This window comes from Bombyx mandarina, chromosome 28 (genome assembly GCF_030267445.1).
Source record: "Bombyx mandarina strain Sakado chromosome 28, ASM3026744v2".
NCBI classification, from domain to species: Eukaryota; Metazoa; Arthropoda; class Insecta; order Lepidoptera; family Bombycidae; genus Bombyx; species Bombyx mandarina.
Genome location: NC_143233.1, coordinates 3,413,447 through 3,437,876, shown reverse-complemented (window position 1 = coordinate 3,437,876; position 24,430 = coordinate 3,413,447). Strand labels below are relative to the sequence as shown.

At 37.2% G+C, this 24,430-nt stretch overlaps 2 protein-coding genes and 1 pseudogene across 2 annotated transcripts in view; 2 read left to right on the top strand and 1 right to left on the bottom strand.

Moving 5' to 3' along the window:
* Positions 1-15,363, top strand: part of Llp1 (lysozyme-like protein 1) — a 29,182-nt gene extending 13,819 nt beyond the window's left edge. The window contains exons 4-5 of the mRNA XM_089738977.1: positions 14,738-14,801; positions 15,131-15,363. Coding sequence (XP_089595103.1) covers positions 14,738-14,801; positions 15,131-15,264 — 198 coding nt within the window. The 3' untranslated portion in view covers positions 15,265-15,363. The remainder of the gene's footprint in view (positions 1-14,737; positions 14,802-15,130) is intronic.
* Positions 1-24,430, bottom strand: part of LOC114243414 (Leucine-rich tendon-specific protein) — an 85,410-nt gene that overhangs the window by 47,616 nt on the left and 13,364 nt on the right. The gene's annotated exons all lie outside the window — the stretch shown is intronic.
* LOC149499691 (uncharacterized) lies at positions 1,598-2,652 on the top strand (annotated as a pseudogene).

Here is a 24,430-nt window from a genome sequence, read left to right as displayed (position 1 = left end):
CGAGTATATGGTTATAAACGTTAATATGGATGAAGCGTTGTTTATTATACCGTTAAGTATCGTATTAACCGATAATTAAGTTTTTTTTTTTTTTGTTATGTTTTCAAGCTTTTTTTTTGCAACGGAAAATGGGTCAACTTTTTCCTTCCTGATAATGTATTTAAAAATAAACATCCCGCCTATTTTGCTGCAAAGTACAGGGTGCATAGAGCGAGTTTTTTAACGTTCTCGATAGCGTAAAAGTTAACTCCAATTTGTATGGAGCTGGAACGTTTACCTACGTTTGCCGCTAGGGGCGCTGTTCCAACTGCATACAAATTTGAGTTAACTTTTACGCTATCGGGAACGTTAAAAAAAACGCACTAAGCACACAGCTTTGAAGTGGGGTCGAAGACAGAATTCGGGTAATGGAGTAAATTCGATAATTCGATCTCATGTCTCGTGGTGGGTGGAGGCATTTACGTCTAGAGGTCATAAGCCCGTTCACAGAGAAATGCAAAAAAAAACACGAAAGCGTTCGTTGCCGTCTTCACAGTTTTTTTTTATTGCTTAGATGGGTGGACGAGCTCACAGCCCACCTGGTGTTTAGTGGTTACTGGAGCCCATAGATATCTACAGCGTAAATGCGCCACCCATCTTGATATATTTATTTATTTATTTATTTATTAAGTCGCACCAACAAAGTGATCATCAATACAAAACATTGACAAATTGACAAAAGTTCATGGCAGATGTCACCTCAATTATAGCGACTGTCCCTACGTACAGTATCGAAACTGAAAATTTGCGTTTTTTTTTTATGACACTAAGATATTTCTTTTTATGTATATTTTCACACAAAAAAGAGAAAAAGCTATAAAATACATATTAAACCATTTTTTCAATGAGTATAATATCGATACTTAACAAATCATTCAGCGTAAAAAATCGAATGTTTAATTTCGGTACTATACGCGGATACAAGAAGCGTGCGTGCAGGACGAAACTACCGCTTTCGTTGCTATACGCGGTGCCCCGCGCGCCCGCGCGTTCCGACGCAATTTTGAAGTAATGTGGTTCTAACGGAAAACTGATAAGTATATTAACAGATTTATTAATTCCGAGTGCATGATGTTTATTTTTTCCTTGTTTTTTAATCTGATTTCCTTAACAATATTCTGTGATTAATTAAGTTTACCTCAAAAACAATGTTTTTTAAAGTAAATGTCATTTACCCGAAGCATACTATCGAAAGTCCCAAATTCGATTTTGTACGTCGATTAACATTTTTTTTGGAGTATCGAAAGTGACAGTTTCGATATTATTCGCTGATGTTTAATTTCCTTGTGTAATCGAATCTGGTACATTCATTATTATACGCGGGTATATTTGTCAATGAGCCTATCGAAAATACCACTTTCGATGATTTCATTCGGAATTATATTCTTTTTATTTTTATATTCGATATATCTACTATAGAATATTACTTTTCTTAAAATCAATTTCTATGTTTTATTAATTTATGTTATAACATATCAACAGAACTATATTTTTTACAAATCAATTTCTGTTTTATTAACTTATTTGATACATGGACACTATTATAGTTTCTCCTAATATGGCCGTACCTAGTGCCGCGTCACTTATAACTGAATCGAACTGAACTGAATGTGAGTCTTCACTTATAACCTTGTTGGAAGGTGACTTGTCATCTACAGTTAAAAAAATAAAATCTACTTTTAAAGTTAACCCAAGCAAAAAAAGAAAAGGAGGAAAGGAAAAGGTGCAAAGACAACTGGATAGATGTTAAAAGAAAAATTGTAGTGAATACTGGTCAACAATATATTAACAGGAATGAAAAGGTACATAATAAAAAAGGAATGGGACCGATTTATAAAGCAACTTGTAAATTAAACTGCTGCGAACATTTTAATGAAACAACTCGTCAGAAAATTCATACAAGTTTTTGGCAATTGGCTGACCATGCTAAAAAATTGAATTTTATTAACAAATTTACCAAAAAGTTAAACAAGCGCCGTTTTACCACTGAAAGTACATCTAGAAGACAGTTTACCACTCAGTATTTTTTACCAGATCCAGTCGAAAATCAAAACTATCCCTGCGAATATAGACGTGTTAGTCTTAAAACTTTTTTGAGCACCTTGTCGATTACGGATCAATTCGTCCGTACTGCTCATCAAAAACTAAATCAGGAAGGTATCACTTTACCAGATAACAGATGAAAGCAACCATATAGTTAAGATAGATTCTAATATTATTCAAAGTGTATCTGATCATGTAGCCACTTTGCAACCAGTTGAATCCCATTACACCCGAAAAAATAGTAGCAAGCTTTATTTAGATAACAACTTATCAATGAGGAAAATGTTTTCTTTATATAATGGGTGGGACAATCTTCATCTCTATAATAACAAAGCGCAAACTTTACGCCAGTATACAGACATAATTAATGAAAACATGAATAGGATATATGTGACCAATGCCACAGTTTTTCTAACGAAAACTCTCCAACTGAAGAGCAAATTAGCGCCTATAACAAACATAATTATTGAGACTAAAACTGTTGCTAGAGACTTTAAAAATAATGATAAAATTATTGCTCAAAAGTGGTCTGAAACCTTTGTGCCACATTTGATTTCCAGAAATTTTTGAATCGTCCTCATGGTAACGTGGGATTGATTATTTTATTATAAACGGAAGCTCTGTGTGTACACTTTTATTTTATTTCATACTGGAAAGAAGGAAGAGGCGTGTTATATGTAGACAGAGTGCACAGGCAAAAGGGGAGCAAATGAAGTAAGCAGTTGCTTACTTCATTTTGATAACAGAAAAGTAAAGTAAGGTGTCAAGGAATTTCTCTTTTGGTCCGATAATTGCGCGGGCCAAATCCCGTAACCGAATAATATACTCTTCATATATGTAACTGGCAAAATAATATAAAATCGATATTACTCATCGCTTTTTAGAGCAAGGGCACACGCAGAACGAAGGAAATCTAAATGAACTGATATACATACCAGATCAATGGTTTGCGTTAGTGCGTTTGTGTAAAACTAATAAAACCCCATATAATGTAGTGGAAATGACTCAAGATGACCTTTTTAATTTTAAAGCTATATTGGATGATCGCAAGTGGAAAAAAGATTTTAGAAACGAAAATATGAAGTGGAATTTATTTTTATTAAAGAAATTAGTGTGCGTAAAGATGATCCAAATTGTTTATATTTTAAATACAAGCTTAAAGATAATCCTTCATGCTTAAACACCAAAATAGAAACAAGAAGTCATGGAAGAAGGCAAGTAATTAATATCGAATTAAATAAATTTTATAGTCAAACCATTACCTGAAGCTAAATACATATAAGGATATAATTCATTTAAGTAGCACTGGAGTCATACCCAAAGAATATTATAGTTATTATAAGAATTTGAAATATAGCAGGAACACATTTGAAGAAGACTGACGATTCAGACTAAATACAATATTACAGTTATCCTACAGTCTGTACTTACCTGAATCTGTTATGTTAACTGCTTTAGTTTAATTTTTAAGACGTCCCTTTTTAAAACTTCCCTTTATTCAGTATTTAAATTTTTTATGATTATTTATAGAAGAAATTATAAGAAATGTTTATTTTAATAAGAATACTAAATCATTATTAGTATTACTCTAAGAAATGCGAATGTTATTGGATTTTAAGTTAATTTAAAGCTTTTATTTTGTTTAGTTTTTACTTTGTAGAATTAAGTATGTTCATATTTTATTCAAAGAAGTTTGTTTTTTCTATATTTTATTTTTAACTAACTGAAGAATAAAAGTGTGTTTCATTTGATATCATTATATTAAACGTAAATCTGTGATTGCAATATTAGTTATGAATTTAATTGATTTCATTTTATAAATTAAAATGAAATCAATTAAAACCTTAGTAAACTAAACTTGTTTGCCTTTGTTTTAATTAAAATCGTTTTACAGGCCAAGTATCGAAACGTATAAAATACTTTGACGTACTGTATCGAAAGTGACACTTCCGATAATTTCTTAATTTAAATGTACAACGTAAAATATCGAAAGAGTCACATTCGATAATTTTGATAAAACAGTTCCCAAGTAAATAATCGAAACGGACCGTTTCGATTGTTCACGCTAATTGATTAACGTAGTAAAGTATCGAAACTAACATTTCTCAAAAACTATGAAGAATTTGGGATAAAATGACATATACATTTAACTGCCAGTAAAAGTTTACCATATATCTGAAATTATTTGCAGATAGGCCAATAAATGACAATTTGGTACACAAAATTAACTTCAAAGTGCTCTCCTGTAAAGTACCGTTTTTCAATTTCGATATTATACGTAGGGACAGTCGATAGGTGCAATCGACAGCGCATTAACATCAAAAATAAAAAAAATATACAGCTAAGATTTGAATACATTTCATTCATTGCTTAAGATTAATTTAATTGGGAGATGATCCGCGACAGATTTTTCCTGTAAGTAGTGAGACAATCAGAAAAAACATCTATTTCACTTAAAATAAGTTCAGCGCAATCGGACAACTCCAAAGGAACATTGACGGAGACCGCGCTACCGTGGACATTATTGTAGTCCCAAAGGATTCTGTTTAAGGGAGAGTAAGCACCTAAATTCGAACGAGCGGGCTTTCTTATAAACGGTTTATATTTCTTATATATAAGCTCTAAAGTCTCAAGTATAGTTACAACGGCTGCCCCTCAAACCGAAACGCATTACTGCTTCACGACAGAAATAGGCAGAGCGGTAGTACCTACCTGCGCGGATTCACAAGAGGTCCTATCAATCCAACTAACGCAGCTGTTGAGTTAAACAGACTAAAAACAAATGCAGTAGCATGTGCGGAATTTTGTTCTATTGAAACATTAAAAGAAACAACAATATTATTTCATGCTATGAACTAAGCAGAACATCCACAGGAGAATGTCGTTTTGGCGTCAAACGTTATCAATCGCGATCTCAGTACCATAATGCCCTAACTCCCAAATCTGCATCACAATGAATTTTCGTACGTATTTGCATGATTGCAGGCGCCGTTCAATCACGGCTTAATTTACCTAGTAATAAATATTTATCGATGGATCTCGTTGTGCTAACGCGGACTGCATTCGACCTAGGCTAGTCCAAACGCGAATGACGCGTTCCAATCCCGTGATGTAACATAATTATTTGTTTCCGCAAATGGGTTTCATTTCCTTATTCCTTACTGATTTTCTTGACTGGATCGAGAGTAAATTAAAATATGCTTGCGTTTTCCATAGAGAGTGTATTGAGTAAAGACAATTTTTCAAGACGGTGACACAATGACATTAGTCATAGATAAAAAATTAAAAAAATATTTATTGGAGTCTGAGGCTTTTCACGCGAACACTGTTTTTTTTTACATATTGTCTGTTACCTACGCATTGACGTCTTATTGGGAACTATCATCTCTGCTACATTTTGTGTCGCCTAGCATTAAGCGGGTACCGAAAATTGTAAACGTTACATTCTCAATTCCATTATCCATATGAGAAATGAGCTCAGCTTCAATTGTTTAGTAGCTAAGCTATCCTTCAAGCGGGAACCCATGATTATTTCTTCGCGGCCGATATAGGCAGAGTAGTGATGATTGGTAGCAAATGGGGAAGATTCAGCATAGAGGGGTTACATATTGTACACTGGTTACTGCAAATACTATGAAAAGATACAGTGAACTGGTTGATGGATGGGAAATCTACTGCCCAATTGTGACTCTGAATTCACGACATAAAGTGACTTGTTTCAGGTTGCGATGTCTATAGACTCCGGAAAACGCTTAACATCAGCTGGGCCGTGAGCTCATTAGCCCAAGTCATCAATAATATATAATAGTTTAAAAAAAACACGTTCTTATTAAAAATAACTTTATTTTCACAAAATTAGTCGGATTTTCTATTAAAAAGCGTGTTTTTTAGTTTTGATTTAAGCTATTATCTATTTTTCATTTTTTAATTTAAGTAGCATTTAAGTATCTTATATTATTCATTAACGTACTTTCAGGCAAATACAAGAGTTTCCTATTTGCTAAGTGAAAAAAAGAAGACGCTCAAATGTGTTGTTTTGACTGCCGAAAGTAAATAACGGGTCTAACTGTTTTTAAATATTGAATTGTCATCGGTTCTTGATAAGTTTGCCAAATTTCGAGTTAATCTGACGTTTTGATGGGGGTGAAAATCATGTTCACATATTTCGTTACATACTAATATAGAAACTAACATATTATTATGTATTTTTTTCCTACCTATGCTGATAGCCTTGAGAGGCTATTTCAGCTTCACCCTAACGTTTGTAGGTGAGCTCACGGGGCTCAAACCAGAGTGGTGCTAACACTGGCCCTAGCAAGAGCAGTGCTTCGCAGAACCTACCACCGGATCGGAAACGCGACCCACTGAGAAGATCCGGCGAGAAACTCAGTGGGCTGTGTCTATGGGTTAATTCGCTCGTCGAGCCCTTCGTCGCAAGCGACGGGTTCGACGAGGACGGTGACCGATGCTTGTGGTACCTAAAAGCACCGTTAATGGATCAGGAGGATCCATAATGGCGTATTTTGGGCGACGTCGACTGTTTACCATTCGGTCTACACGATCGGGTATGACATATGTATGAAGCTAATAAAATCGTATTAAAAATAGACTATGACTACAAAGACTAGCAGCAGATTGACAATGTGCTCGTCTGCCTATGGAGAGATTGATACCATTGAATATGATTTAACATTTCGATTGAATGCGTAACAAAGTTACTGAATCATAGCGATGACAAACAATAGACGCATTGCAATTTGGCGTTTCGATAATTAGTCGGGAACGTTTCATCGGAATTATTAGCGGATGTGATCATGCAAATTGCGATTTAGATTTATTAGTTAGTTAACTTAATATGAGCTTTGGAATACGGCAGGGACACACGGAATTCCATTACAGTTATAAACATGAAAGATAAATAAAAAAATTAACATGTGTGCAATTCACACGTGTTAGAAGTGAAACCTTCAAAAATTAAAATACAATTATTATCCTAAATGTCTAAGTATATTATGTAAAATTTTGTCATTAGTAAATAATTGTAAATCATCTTTTATAGTATGAGGTAGCGCCCTCTGTGAATCGATATTTTAACGTCACGTATAATCCTAAATTGAAATTCACTACAAGAGGTTCCATACGCACGTTAGTATTAAAAAATCTCATAGATGGCGCTGTATTAAAAATTTTCGACACTTCCGTTGCATACCTGCGTGACGTTACATCTGTAAAAAGTTTACCCTCATGCGCCCTAAAGAAGCTTCATTTCAAAAAGACATGCAAAAACAGCAGCAAACTGAACGAATTTCGTCTTCTTTTTTTAATGATATACAACAAGTATACCAAATTTCGAGTTAATCCGACGTTTTGAAGGGGATCAAAATCGTGTTCAAATATTCCGTTACATACTAATATAGATACTAACATAATATATGTCTTTTTTTTCTTACCTATGCTGATAGCCTTGAGAGGCTATATCAGCTTCGCCCTAATGTGTAGGTGAGCTCACAGGCCTCAAACCGGAGTGGTGCTAACACTGGCCCTAGCATGAGCAGTGCTTCGCAGAATCTACCACCGGATCGGAAACGCGACCCACCGAGAAGATTCGGCGCGAAACTCAGTGGGCTGTGTGTCTGTGGGTTAATTTACTCGTCGAGCCCTTCGTCGCTAGCAACGGGTTCGACGAAAGCGTATTAAAAAGGCTGTCAATTAAACTGGATCGCTCAAACGACTCAGAGTAAATATTGACCGAATTGTATTTACGATAATTGAACAAGGAAGTCAACATGCAAACGTCATACATTCCACGGCCTTAAGCCAGTATTAATTTCATAAATGTCGTAAACAAATAAGAAAAACAACGAACAAATAAAAGAGAAACAAACACGCCCGGTCTCCGAATATATTGAATATCTTTCACTGAAATATTGACTCCGACATACCGTATAGTATCTTGGATCGTTTATAAGCAACTCTTTTAGGCGGCTGGGAGTACAACTTTTCAACAAGATCCCACAAAACGTTCAATTACTACCTGTTCATAGATTTAAGAAAACTGTCAAGGAACGTTTGTGCAACTATGCATATTATAAAGTTAAGGATTATTTACTAGATGGCACTACGTGAGAATGAGGCGTTCGCTCCTGGCCTTTTAATTTTTCATTATTTTTTTTTTATTGTATTTTTCTACTTGTTTTTCTACTAAAAAACAAAAAAAATGAGAAAAAACAAAAAAAATAGAAAAAACCGCTGAGTTTGTTTCGCCGGTTCTTCTCAGGACTGTGGCTCTTTTTGGAACCGGTGGTAGAGTTAAAAATTTTATTTATATTTTAACATTCAACAAGTGTGTTATGCTGACATCTAAGTTGAATTAAATGATTTTTAATTTTGAATTTGAATTTGAATTTTCAATTCTTCGGAAGAGATCTTAACGCACTGACTCGCCAAAGTCCACAGAGTAATCCGGATGCCCGCGCGTATGTTCCAAACGCTTCATACTTTAGACATTCAGTGGTGCACTGCCATTTAAATTAACATCGTCCAATACACATTTATGTGTACCGAAAGACTCGGAAATAACAGATCTTCGCAAAGACATAACAAGAGGTGAAAGACTTAAGCGATATTTTTGCAACTTTACAGGCGAGTCATTTTACAGTTTCAAATTTGGAAAAAAGTATCATAACAAAAAAAACACGTGTGGCACTCGGGGAACGCCGCGATCAAGCTATTGCATAGCATTTTTTATCAACTTATGCAATTATAATTAGACAATAATAATAATATAACAATAATATAATAAGTCCACGCTATATTTATAAACATTAACAAAAGCAAAACATTAACTGTCCCCTTCACACTCATAAGCTAGACCGCGCGAGAGAGAGATGGGAAGACTTTTCATGATGCGCATGCAGTGCGACGTCACGCCGCACGCTTATACACAAACACTACACAAACGCAACGTGTGAATATGTTAAACACAAGCTACATGGTAGGCGGAGTGGAGGGTGTTAGGTTTTGTTTTCGTTACGGAATTTCTTGATTCGGTCGCCGCGCTCAAAGCCCGCGATAAAAGCTATGCAATAACTTAAAACTTCTTCAGCTATTTGAATGGAGTAAACTTAATTATATGTAGTTCAATTAAAAACATCGAACGGTTAATGTTGGCGCTGTTAACCAAATATAACACACCTTTAATTACAAAGATAAATGTCGCGTATTAAGCGAAATTTCGCTTCAATCAAATAGCCGTTGTAACTATACGGAGATCTTAGAACTTATATCTCAAGCTGGGTGGCGCATTTACGTTGTAGATGTCCATGGGCTCCAGTAACCACTTAACACCAGGTGGGCTGTGAGCTCGTCCACCCATCTAAGCAATAAAAAAAAAGCCTTTCGACCCTCGATATAATAAATCAGGCATCGTAGGTATATCAAAATTGAATCTAAAGTATGTTTTAAAAGCGTCTAGAATAGCACTGCTCCATCTGTGGAAGCCATAAATGATGACTAAGAGTTTCGCCGGAGATAGGGCAATAGCGTTCTCAGAGTGTTATACCAGCGTATTGTGATCGTCGACTGGCAGTTAGTTAGTGGGTATTGTAAGTTTTAACGGGTCAGCACCACCATTGCCATTTCTGCCGCACAGCAGACATGCGTTCCTCTTTGAAGAATGGGGCATCTGCTATTTGATTGAATGCAATGTAGAACTTCATGCCTGTCGGTAAATGGTCCAACAATAGAAGCAAATAGAAAACTCAAATCTAGAGCTTTTCGAGCAAGGGAAATACCACTAGTCCATCATTGCAAACTTTCATATCTATATATTATTGTATACTAGCTGATCCGGCAGACTTCGTAGTGCCTCAATCGATAAATAAAAGAACTAAATTTTTACATAAAATAAACTTAAAACAAACAAAAAGAATCCGTCCGACGGGGGACACATCAAAGGAAAAACAGAATTGTTATTTTTATTTAATTCCGAGCATTTTCATATTTATCTACCTTTTAAACCTTCTCTGGACTTCCGCAAATAATTCAAAAGCAAAATTAGCCAAATCGGTCCAGCCGCTCTCGAGTTTTAGCGAGACTAACGAACAGCAATTCATTTTTATATATATAGATATGAATAATTAAATAGGATTCTTGTAGGATTAACATGCAATAACATAATAGATAGTAGTACACTAGTATTGTTCTCTATAGTTAATTAAATACAGTATAGCAACACCTTTGATATTGATAAATACCCATACATTTTTTTTTGTGTGTGGACCGTCTTTAATCTGACGATGGGAAGCTTGAGTATTAATTGCATTGGGCTAAAGGTGATACTGTCGTTTGAAATAGAATGCACGATTGCAGAGAAAGTGTGCAGCAGAAAGGAATCCGGCATAGTATCCAATAGTAAATGGGTGATTCGCGAAGTGGAATTTGCATTGTCGCAATGAGTTCTCGTTACAGAAGCGATGCGGGACCGGGAACAGATCAATTCGCTTCGTCCGCAAGAGTTTAGAGATAAGAATCTCAGTATCGATAAAACATTTTTTTTTTTTTTATTGCCGTATAGGCAGACTATCATACGGCCCACCTGATGGTGAGTGGTTACCGTCGCTCATGGACGTCAACAATGTCAGGGGCAGAGCCAAGCCGCTGCCTACCGTTTACTTAATACTCTCCACAAGCCTCGTTTGAAGAAGGACATGTCATAGCGCTCGGGAAACACCGTGGAGGGGAGCTCATTCCATAGCCGGATGGTACGTGGCAAAAAAGATCTCTGGAAACGCACTGTGGATGAACGTAGTGGCTCCAGGTAGTATGAATGAACTCTACTCCGGTGGCGGACGGTGCGATGGTAAAAGCGAGATGTCGGTATCATCTCGAACAATTCCTCAGAGCACTCCCTCATGGAACATACGGTACAGAATACAGAGGGAACCGAAGTCTCTCTGCAGACCCGCAATATTAGTAGGATGTACTTATCCTACTAATATTGTAAAGAAGAAGAAGACAGTATAAAGATATTTAAAGATAATTTATTGCTGGTTAGTTATTACAATATACTTACTTCCTAAATACGAAAAACCTATGCTGCCATTTAAATTACTATACATACCTAGTCAGGTCATAAATTCTGTCACATATTTAATGTAAAATAATTGAAACAAGTTTATTCATTATGTAACCATTCATATACCAAAATGAACTTAACAAAACATAGATTCTTATGACACTAAAGTTTATTCAAAATGACCTCCGTGATTTTGAATACAGGCCTTCAATCTGCGCGGCCAGTCGTCTATCGCAGCACGAACGAGGTCCATGTCAATATCGGCGGCTGCCTTAATCAAGGATGTCTTGAGTAACTCCAAATTGGGATGAGGCTTTGAGCACGCCTTTTCCTCCAAGTGTTGCCATATCTTGTAATCTAACGGATTCCAATCTGGACTGGAGGAGGGCCAGTCTTCGTGCCGGATGAAGTCGATTTCACGCGCCGCCAGCCAGTCTTGTGTGCTCTTCGCTCTATGAGCTGGCGCCGAATCTTGTTGGAATACCCAGTGCCTGTTATTGAACATGGTATGAGAAACAGGTTCCACAAGGTTCGTCAGGACTGTATTTTGATACACAGCTGCATTCGTTTTTACACCTTTCTCATAAAAATGTACCTCTGTTAAGCCCCAATAAGAAACTTCCAACCATACTATGAGCGAGGATGGAAAATGACCTCGTTGGACACGCGGGATACGGTTGCTCGCTTCTTCACTACTGTGTGCGTACACCTTATCATTTTGTTTCTTGTAGCTCTCTTCTACGGTAAAATTTTTTTCATCCGAAAAAAGAATTTCCCGATATTTTTTTCCCGCGTACCGCTTCAACAAAGCGAGGCATCTCTTCAGTCTCAGGTCCATTAGACGAGCATTCAAACGATGTCCTGTTTTTCTTCGATATGCCCGAAGCCCTAAGTCTTCATTTAACACCCTTTTCATCGTGGTTCTGCTTAACCCCATCTGAAGGTCCAACAGTTTCTGCTTACTTTTGGGATTTCTTTGAATTCGCGCCTTCACAGCTTTTATCACTGCTGGAGTCCTAACAGACCGAGGGCGACCACTTCTTGACCTGTCATCTACACTAGAGTCTTCATTGTATCGTTTGATGGTACGATAAACGAATCTTTTGGTTATATTCAAAATTTTCAGTATGTTAAAAATTTGAATTGGCGCGTAACCGCAACTTTGCAACGCAATAACTGCAACACGGACTTCTTTAAGCGTCCACTCCATATTTAAAAATGAGTAAAATTCTAAAAGTATACATTTTTATTTTCATGAACAATTCGAGATTCGAATTCAATAAACTTTTTTGTGGCCAGCATTCTAAAAGAAAAGTTTTTACTGTGTGACAATACTTATGACCTGACTAGGTATATATTAATCATACTAATATTAACTATACCTATATAAATGTCAAAGTTTGTAAGAATGTATGGATGTATAATTGATACTCTTTAACGCAAAAACTACTGCGAAGCGCGAGCTGGTCGCTAATAATTTTTCGGTCACCGCCGAACCCGTCGCTTGCGACGAAGGACTCGACGAGTAAATTAACCCTCAGACACAGCCCACTGAGTTTCTCGCCGGATCTTCTCAGTGGGTCGCGTTTCCGATCCGATGGTAGATTCTGCGAAGCACTGCCCTTGCTAGGGCCAGTGTTAGCAGCACTCCGGTTTGAGCCCCATGAGCTCACTTCACGTCAAGGAGAAGCTGAAATAAGCTCTCAAGCCTATCAGTATAGGCAGGAAACAAAAAAAAGTAGATTTTAAAATTTTATGTTAAATTAAACTAGCGACCCGCCCGCGCTTCGATATTTTTTTTGTATAGCTTAGATGTGTGGACGAGCTCACAGCCCACCTGGTGTTAAGTGGTTACTGGAGCCCATAGAAATCCACAACGCAAATGCGCCACCCACCTTAAGATATAAGTTCTAAGGTCTCCGTATAGTTACAACGGCTGCCGGTAGAAATAGACAGGGCGGTGGTACCTACCCGCGCGGACTCACAAGAGGTCCTACCATCAGCAATTCTTCAGCTATTAGAATGGAGTTAACTTAACTGAAGTTCAAATTGAATTGTTTATACTAATTCCAAATAAAACGGACCTCTAATTACAAAAATATATGTCGCGTATTAAGCTATATGTCACTTAAACCACATTCACTTTCGTATTTCATATTCACAGCCGTTCACTTTACCAATTTACTTTTTTTTATTTTTTTCAATTTACCAAACTTCAGTACTTCATTAATACCTAACGCCTATCAAAGATCGACATAGAAGTGAAACATCACTAGTCAAAACGTTTTCCAAATCGGAACGCCGGATTGGAATCAGCCGGTGTGTAAATAACGTGTCTTGAGCTAATACTCTCATTCGTATTACTAATCTTGCAGAGCGTCTCATCACTGTTTGTATACACGCTGACTAAAAGAAAAATATCAGCTGAATCGGTATTGAATTTCAAGTCCTCGGTACAGTTCTTAGGGTGTAAACAAAACTTTCATAAGATCGTAACGTAAGACGATAATAGAGAGAAAAAGAGAGAGAGAGAAGAGAGAGAGAGAGAGAGAGAGAGTATTCTTTATTGTACACCAAAAAAAAAAAAACAATGCGTTACATACATTAAATACAAGAAAAAAGAGATAAGAGCGATCTCTTCCAGACGAAGAATACGTAATTCTGTTTTCTTCTTCTTCTTATCATACACTTCTGGATGAGTGGTCGTGGGTTTTGGTTTGTTGAGGCTTTTGGGAGACGTCTCCAGCTTTCTTTATTTGTGGCGGTGCCTATACATTCAATAAGGGAACACTTCGTTAGATGATTTAATCCATCTTGTGGGTGATCAACAGTGAGAACCTTAACTTTGTACTCTATTATTTATTTATTGCTGAGATGGGTGGACGAGCTCACAGCCCACCTGGTGTTTAATGGTTATTGGAGCCCATAGGCATCTGCAAAGTAAATGCCGCCACCTACCTTGAGATATGAATTCTAAGGTCTCAGTTTTTACAATACAACGGCTGCCCTTTCCTTCAAATCAAAACGCATTACTGCCTCACGGCAGAAATAAGCAGGGTGGAGATGCCTACTCATGTTGACTCACAATACGTCCTACCCTCAATAAAATCTTCTTTGACCCTTGACACTCTCCTCCTTGAGACTCTTCCTTGACCCTTCTTTTACTCATCTGTATATAATGTTTGCGTTAAGACCTGCCGTTATTTATAAATAGACTAAATTTCTGAATTAACAAACTGATTATTTTTATTTATTGCTATTTTATTTATTGGGTCCCAATATGTTACACAAACAATATTACTAGTAGCATATACCTTGATTTCAAACTAAATTATTAATTAAACACGATAAAGCAAGGTATTTGGACCTTTTAAGGTCCTCTAAGATTTGTCTAGAGTTCCGAAGGCAAATTTTAGCAACAGCAATCCGATATTTCTTAGCAATAGTGCTAAGACTCATATACGCGGGCCAGCTAATGCTTGTTTAGAATTTGGAACATATAGAATGACCCAGTCTCGTTACTAAACTAATGAATAGCTATCAAAAGATTTCGATGCTGAGTTATTGTTTTTTAAACAGATTAACAACAAAGACTGGTGCAAGAAAGGCAGGAAGGGTGGAAATTGCAACATGAAATGTGAAGGTATTATATATTTATTTTATTATTATATTTAGTATTATTACTGGTAGTAGGACCTCTTGTGAGTCCGCACGGGTAGGTACCACCACCCTGGCTATTTCTGGCGTGAAGCAGTATTGCGTTTCGGTTTGAAGGGTGGGGCAGCCGTTGTAACTATACTGAGATACCTTAGAACTTATATCTCAAGGTGGGTGGCGCATTTACGTTGACAATGTCTATGGGTTCCAAATGGGCAATCAGATCGTCCAGCCATAAGAAAGAAGAAAATGAATAAACAATTAAAGTACAGTCCTGTTAATCCACTTCACTGATAACTGAATGCTTTTCATCAGATCTCCTGAACGAAGACCTGGCCGATGACGTTAGATGCGCAAAACGGGTATACGATAGAATCGGATTCAAGGCCTGGCCGTCTTCTTACTCCTACTGCAAGCAGAAGAACCTACCAGACATCTCCAGATGCTGAACGCCTCTACCAAAGATACCATCAAATTAATTGTGTTCTCTTTTTTTATATATACGTCGCACACTGTAGTTGTTCGGTAATAAATGTTTTTTCTCAATATTGTGGCTTTCCAGACATAGTAATGTGTAAATAATGTGCCTGTAATGTGTCCAACGGCAAATAGCGGCAAACGCATGCATACGTTCCGACTCCATACATATTTGAGTTAACTTTTACGCTATCGAGAAGGTTAAAAAACTCGCACTAAGCAATCGCAAGAACACGTTTACCCCCACAGTTATCGGCTGTCCAACTAATATGGCTAGCCCATTGCCGCTTGAGCTTATCCATGCTATGTCGATAACTTTGGTTTTCTGTCGGATGACCTCGTTCCGGATTCAATCCTACAGATAAACTCCAAACATAGTATAGTAACAGAATTTTCTTCAAGGTCAATTGGCGCGCTAATGCTCCTAAATAAGGGAACATACAAAATAATACTAAATACCTAAAATTAATGTAAGCTGACAAAAGTGCTCTATTTAAATGGCCTTTTTTTGAACAGCAAGGACAAAATACTGAAAATTGTTTAAGGACTTTGTCAGATATAAGCGATGCATCCATAAGTAGTAAACATAAAGTTTCATTTACATATTCACGGAAGTATTACATAAATATGGTAGGTCCACTGGTGGTAGAACCTCTTGTGAGTCCGCGCGGGTAGGTACCACCACCCTACCTATTTCTGCCGTGAAGCAGTAATGCGTTTCGGTTTGAAGGGCTGGGCAGCCGTTGTAACTATACTGAGATTTTAGAACTTACATCTCAAGGTGGTTGGCGCATTTACGTTGTAGATGTCTATGGGCTCCAGTAACCACTTAACACCAGGTGGGCTGTGAGCTCGTCCACCCATCTAGGCAATAAAAAAAAATTAAAAAAAATATGTCGAAAACCTCAGAAGAATTGAGTTTTTTTGTCTCAGCTACATTCTAACCAAATTTGAATAGTACCGTGTTGTGTTAGCTGAATGACGTAAGTATCAGCTATGTTTAGTTCCAGTAGTACATTCTGATTTCAACCCTTAACTGCCTCTATGCACCCCGTATTTGGTTCGCTACCCATAATTCCACGGAACCACCACACCGAAATCTGTGGTCATATTTTCAATCTGGCTAAGCCTTGTAATACCCCTATGCGATATAGCGTAGGGTTGACTTCTGAAAGTATATTGTAGGTGAAAAAAACATATGCGTGTTATACTTTATCGCTTCAAGTGCTAACGCAATCAACACCCGTCTGGTGATAAATGGCCAAATATCAAGGTTAACAAAAAGTATGAACTACTTTAGTTATTAGGTAAAAAATCTTAATAATTCCGAACTATAGACGATAGGAAATTGGCGTAGAAGCTATTGACATATTTAATTTTAATCAATAAATATTCAGTACGGCCAACCCTAATAGCGACTGCATTTTCAGTTTAGAACTCTGCCAGGAGATTTTCAAAGATCCGGATATTACTAGATAGCGAGTTTTTTTTTTTTTTCAAACGTTTAATCCACGTTTTAGAACGAGTTAACATGGATATGTGCTCTAATAAATTGATGATTTTCGTAATGTGGTCATTAAGCCGCTTTAAGCATTATGCCGACAAAACACGTACTGATGGTAGGACCTCTTGTTAGTCCGCGCGGGTGGGTACCACCACCCTGCCTATTTCTGCCGTGAAGCAGTAATGCGTTTCGGTTTGAAGGGTGGGGCAGTCGTTGGAACTATACTTGAAACCTTAGAACTTATATCTCAAGGTGGGTGGCGCATTTACATTGTGGATGTCTATGGGCTCCAGTAACCACTTAACACCAGGTGGGCTGTGAGTTCGTCCACACATCTAAGCAATAAAAAAATAAAATAAAAAAAACGTTTTATGTTTAAGCGTTTGACCCATGTTGCTGCGCATCCATTGTAATTTTTTTTGGAACGTTCCTTATGCGACGATGCGGAGGGGTACCCTAACCGGGAAAAAACGTCCGTAACGTAAGATTTTTAGAAGAGATCAGAGGAATCTGACATTAAGTGCCGATCGCCATAGTTCGTCCAGGAACGTGATGTAGAAAATCTCAATTTTATTGAAATTAACCCACCTTTCAGATTGGGAAAAGCGAATTCTTGTTGAAGAAATAGAAGGGTAAGCCTTACGCCACTGGGGTCGGAGGAATTTGGGAAAATAAAAGTTTTTTCTCCCTACATTTTCACTGACATCGTAAGGGTCTATTCCAGTTTCACGCGAACGGGTAGGTGAGCTCACAGGCTCAACCTGCGAGGATTTGCTAACACCAGCCCTACTAAGAGCCACCGGATCAGAATCGCGACCCAGTGAGAAGATCGGGCGAGAAACTCAGTAGTGTAGATGAGAAAAGTAATTAAGGTGAGGATAGCGCTACGAATGATCAATGATGAATTATCACAGCTAATATTGCTCAATATCCGCTACCAGAATATCTTGACCCTTAGATTATTATCAGTATATCAAATAGTGGGCTTTATTTACTACCGTGAATGTAAATCTAAAACACACAAATATCAGCCAATCTTTTTATTTTTTATTGCTTAGATGGGTGGACGAGCTCACAGCCCACCTGGTGTTAAGTGGTTACTGGAACCCATAGACATCTACAACGTAAATGCGCCACCCACCTTGAGATATAAGTTTTAAGGTCTTAAGTATAGTTACAACGGCTGCCCCGCCCTTCAAACCGAAACGCATTACTGCTTCACGGTAGATATAGGCGGGGTGGTGGTACCTACCCGTGCGGACTCACAAGAGGTCCTACCACCACAGGCCATGTCTCAATCATCGCTGATGTACATCATACATGTGCTGACCACTTAGCATAATACCACGCACGGCATCGTAAAATGGTAATGGTACTAAAACTTGTCTATTGCAAAATAGCTTTTAACATTTTCGGATTCCATGAAAGATACCAAATCATGATTACTCCTAACCACGTTTCCTCCCACTTCAAACTTAAGTTGCCCCGATTCACACCCGTCGACTTGAAAATAAACAACTTTCCCAAAATAAAACGCTCGTAAAACAAACGAAACAAGAATTTATTCACAAAATTCGGCCCACTACGTCTCCATGTACGTTGGCTGGAAAAATAAATGATACAAAATGCATTAGTCTTTCAGTCAACGTCCATTTTTGTTGGACACTCGCGTGCATCTGACCCGTAGGCACGCCGATTGGCTTGGGCAATAGTTTCTGACGCATTCGGATATAAAATTTTTGTTTATTGTATTATTCCGTGTTATTAATGCCAATGCTCCAAGCGATAATGGGAACTCGACATCACACTTCATATAAATCGTATAATAAAAACTATTATTAATAATAATATTATCCGCTAGATCTATTTTCCCGATAGACCACTTATAGATCACTTATGCTTAGAACATACTCCGGGTCATTAGAACTTTCTCAAACCAATTGAAACACTGAGGAAATCTTCTAGAACATTCAAGAAATGCTTCCAGAACATTCAAGTGTTATATTTCCAATTGTTCCGGTATTCGTATTAACTATTTGTCAACAGATGGCGTTACTCGCAAAGATATAACAATAATTTTTATATTTATTATTCGCAATTAAGTCAAAATATGAAATAGTGCTTACAAAAATGATATATATGTTTGAACACCGAGATGCGACTCTATTTTACATTATAAGTGCGATTCTCATTACAAATTCATTGATCAATCAATTAAAGTAAAGGCATTTTTCATTACTGGTGGTAGGACCTCTTGTGAGTCCGCGGGGGTAGGTACCACCAACCTGCCAATTTCTGCCGTGAAGCAGTAATGCGTTTCGGTTTGAAGGGTGGGGCAGCCGTCGTAACTATACTGAGACCCTTAAACTTATATCTCGAGGTGGGTGGCGCATTTACGTTGTAGATGTCTATGGGCTCCAGTACTTAACACCAGGTGGGCTGTGAGCTCGTCCACCCATCCAAGCAATAAAAATAAAAAATAAAATCCACAAAGTATATGTACTCTATTATTTGCATTTATTCGATTATTTTAGGGATAGGAAAAATACATAAGCTGCCGCCATCTATCGTCGAATACTAGTATTACGAAAAGCTATTAATTTTTATAGTTTTCAGTTATAATATTTCTAACCTATTATTTTTACATTCAAATTCAAATTTATCATCAACTTAGTTATTTAGTTAATTAACTCTATTATATCTGTGCTAAATTTAATTAGTAGCTCAGAGATTTTACTAAGCTTGACGCTGATGCGACTATGAATGCAAATAAAAATTATGTTTAAGTGTTATATGATAAGTCTCGGATTCTAATGACAAACTTGATAAATTTTAGGACCGATCCAGTTTAATTCCAAACAAACTGTCGTGCCGAGGTCTTTGACTAAAATTTTAATTAGTGAGAACGAATTGAATTCCCATCAGAACTTGTATAACTATAGTTCTATATTAACATTATGATTGTAAAAGTTTGTATGTTGAAAAATCATTTTTTAACTCATCACACAAAAACAGGTGAAGGATGTGTGATCTGAAAATGAATTACCGTAGTAACCCCGGTAAAGTCGGTTATTTATGCTACAGTAAAAACGATATTACTAGTTAATAATTTTACGAAAAACAGATCTAAAAATAAACTATTATGGACCAAAGAGTGATAAAGGAAAATCTTTATCCTGCAAAAATGGAACGCGTCTGATTCTTTCTAAATATAAATGTAACCCATGTGAAGCCGCCTACGTAAGTCTGGTTGACAAATTGATAACCATTTTTACTGTTGGTAGGACCTCTTGTGAGTCCGCGCGAGTAGTTACCACCAGCCTACCTATTTCTGCCGTGAAGCAGTAATGCGTTTCGGTTTGAAGGGTGGGGCAACCGTTGTAACTATACTGAGACCTTAGAACTCATATCTCAAGGTGGGTGGCGGCATTTACGTTGTACATGTCTATAGGCTCCGGTAACCACTTAATACCAGCTGTGAGCTCGTCCACACATCTAGGCAATAAAAAAAACAACTAATAAGATGCCAGGCTGATTGATTTAATTAAAAAAAAAATGAAAACATTCGACGAATTATCGAAATCTAAACCTAAAGACAAAAAGACGTAACTCCGTATCGGATTCCCACGTAAGGTCGTTGACGTCAGACCGAGTGGAGGTTTTTGTTGCCTTCGATCGGTAGCGGACGGAATTCTTGCACTAACGAGACTAAGAGTGCAGGTACGATATGTCTGCATAGCGACATCTTGGAGCACGCCTGGGATTCTTCATGAATTTCAGAAAAACAAGCTTTGGATATTTCCGTCATTCTGATCAATCTGAAACGCAAGACTGCTTCGTGGCAGAAATAAGACGATTGGTTGCAGCGTGTGGTCATGCAACGAGAACTACCGCTTCTGCATTTATTGGTAGAGCTTTATTGCTTATATGGGTGGACGAGCTTACAGCCGACCTGGTGTTAACTGTTACTGGAACCCATATACATCTAAAACGTAAATGCGCCACCGACCTTAAGATAAAGTTCTAAGGTCTCAAGTATAGTTACAAAAGCTGCCCCACCCTTCAAACCGAAATGCATTACTGCTTCACTCCCGAAATAGGCAGGGTGGTGGTACCTACCCACGCGGACTCACAAGTGGTCCTACCACCAGTAATTACGCAAATTATAATTTTGCGGGTTTCATTTTTGTTACACGATGTTATTCCTTCATCGTGGAAGTCACTCGTGAACATTTGTGGAGTACGTATTTCATTAGAAAAATAGATACCCACCTGGAATTCGAACACCGGTGCATCGCTCAACACGAATGCACCGGACGTTTTATCCTTTAGGCCACGACGACTATCATTGAGAAATGACCATTTCCCAGCATACCCGATGAAGTTGCTACAGGGTATTATGTGTGAACATCGTAGCTCATCTCGCGATATACGGCTTACGGACTGATGAGCTATTACCGTCGCTAACGGACTTCAGCGATATCAGCAGCTCATCCAAGCTTCTGCCACTGGGAATTTAAACCAAAGTTCGGTCACAGAAAGGCGTAATAATTACCATGAAACGCCATCGAGGGAAGATCATACTAGTGCAGTGAAATTCATGATGAAAATGAAGTATGGAAATGAACTGCAGACAAATACAGCAGTTTCAAGTAATACAAATGTAATACAAAAATTTTACGTCCTATCGCCATGGGATTGAAATTGAACAACTTGCTACGGGAAGATTTTCTTTGTACAAAACTGATGGACTACTTCTAATTCAATAATAATAAAATTGCAGAACAAATTAGTCTCGTAATTGATTTTTGGAAATCAAAGTAAACAGGCGTATATGGCGAATATATTTCACAGACAACACTGTCTGTTACCGTCAACCAAATTGCTGACGGCGAAGATGATAAAACTAGCAGAGATGCAAATGAAATTACAGAACTTTAAATCGAAATAGTTTGTTCAATTTTCAATTGGTTCAGATGTATGTACTTATTTAATAAATTGTCATATCGTCGTTGTCAAACCAATATCTGCTATGTGCACTTTTTGAGATTTTTACTTTTCGACCTCTTCGTATAGTTCACAGCTCTATCTACGGTATAAAAAAACTGCTATGTGGTTATAGCTTTAATATTTATCTATAGCTTTCATTTGACGTAGTTCTTAAAAATTCACCTTCATATAAAATTTTATACGAAAATGTTTTTACTCGTTAATTCAAAATAGAGCTTTTGCACATAGCAGATTTTGGTTTGACAGCGACGATAACGATTTCAAAACTGAACGAAAAAAAAATAGAACTATTTGAGTTTTACACTGAGTAATTTAAAAACATAGATAAATCAAATAAATATAATGAACAAAACCGTTTCACATCTCCCGTCAGTTTCCACATCAGTCGTCGCTAGACCTTTGACCTCACGAGAGCGTTCGTTTTTATTAGTTTCGCATATTGTACACAAACTTTATAAAGCTTCGCATATAATGGAATTTACTTTAGTCTTCGTAATTCAATTGTATCGCTTTTGTATTCACTCAGTTCACAATTTACTTCATTGATAACTTTTATCGATTCAAAAATCACCTAGACAGAAACAATTTTGGCCACAATGTACTTGTTATTTTTATTATTATTATTGGCCTTGTAGGCAGACGAGCATACGGCCCACCTAATGGTGAGTGGTTACCGTCGCCCATGGACTTCAGCAAAGTCAGGGACAGAGCGAACTTATTGAAATTTTAGCTGCGGTGTCTAGAATATCAATACCCTACTCTTTGGGTGCGCGTCGGAAAGCGCAGCCGGATAAGAGAATCATTCGAGTATGGTCAGCAGAGTTCTCTGAGTAAAAATACTGATGTACGATAGAGCATATTGAGTTCGCACGTAAGGTACCATCATAAAAGTTCCGCGTTGAAAGCTGTGACAACTGTTATGCAATACAAATGAGACTAAAGTAAAAGCTATTAAAAATTATAATTTATTCAATACTCTCTCATTTTTATTAAAAAAAATGACAGAAACGATATGATGTCAACATTTATCATTTAAATAATTCATTAATAAACAGTTAGTGTTTAATATTATGTCTTTGACCTGAACTTCGACTTAAATGTAAATTTCTAAAATTTTTTTAATTTTTCGATTTTTGCTACCATACTAAAATAATATTTCTCATGTGGTCGATTTTTGGATGTATGTTTCAGCATTCTCCAAAATATCTCGGCATTCAACAAAAATATTTCCGAATTGCTAATTCCAACGGCTGATTCTCTTAGTTCGCTTATCTTGCTATCGTTATCTTCAATGATCTCTATATGGAGGAGACAGATATCAATTGTCTGAAGCGAGCGATGTCCTTAATCGGAAGAATGTGGTTCTTCAAACGATCCTGCATCCTTGAGTCGTTTCATGTTTTTTTGTACGGTTTTGCGCTTTTTACATTCAATTGAATGTGACTTCGTCTGAATTTAAAAATGCTAAGAATTACACCAATTCGTTCTTTAAATTTTGCTGTAGACGGAAGCTGGTCTAAACCGATAAACATCCTATTTTAGACAAAAACAATTATCCCTTAAACCGGAAATTATAAATCGCGCCAAAAAATAAACAAGATGGCGGCTGTACGCCTCAAAATTATTTTCATAAGCTAAGAACCACATCTCTAACAATAAAAACTATATACAGTTAAACTTGATTGTAACAACGTACCCAAAAACTCAACTTATTCATTTAGCGTCACGATAATGGGACATTCAAACATCTATTAGCACATAATTTGGAATAATATTAGCGATAAGTCGAGTACACTTACGCCTACATCGTAACGTGTCATATAACCTCAAATTATTGTTGACGAACGACAAACAAAAAATCATTCATACTACGATTTCCTAGACGATTTATTCATTGGAGATCGTAGACTGTGAACGTGGCTATATTACATTTTCCTAACAGCCATACTACGCGAACGTACTAGTGATGTACCGAATCGATCATTTTTGCTAATCAATTTTGATTATCGTTACCCAAAAAACATACTAAATTTTAATAAAAAATAAAATCGACTTCAACGAAACAAAATAAAATGAGAATATCGTCAATGCTGCTTAAGTAAATTAAAAATTCGTTATAATTAATGATAACTCAAAAAGTACTTGTCTTGATATTTGGGTCCACATAAGAAGCACTAATTTTCAAATGGATAATGTATAATCAAGTTCGGCTGACAAACGATGCTTTTTTGTCCTTGTAGGCAGACCGTAGGACCTCTTGTAGTAGGACTGGTACTGGTACTTGTGATAGGACGGTAGGACTGGTGGTAGGACCTCTTGGGAGTCCACACGGGTAGGTACCATCACCCTACCTATTTCTGCCGTGAAACAGTAATGCGTTTCGGTTTGAAGGATGGGGCAGCCGTTGTAACTTTACTGAGACCTTAGAACTTATATCTCAAGGTTGGTGGCGGCATTTACGTTGAAGATGTTTATGGGCGCCAAAAACCACTTAACACCAGATGGGCTATGAGCTCGTCCACCCATCTAGGTAATGAAAAAAATGGGCATACGGCCTACCTGAGGGGCTATCGTCGCCTATGGACTTCGGCAATGCCAGGGGGTGAGCCAAGCCGCTACCTAAC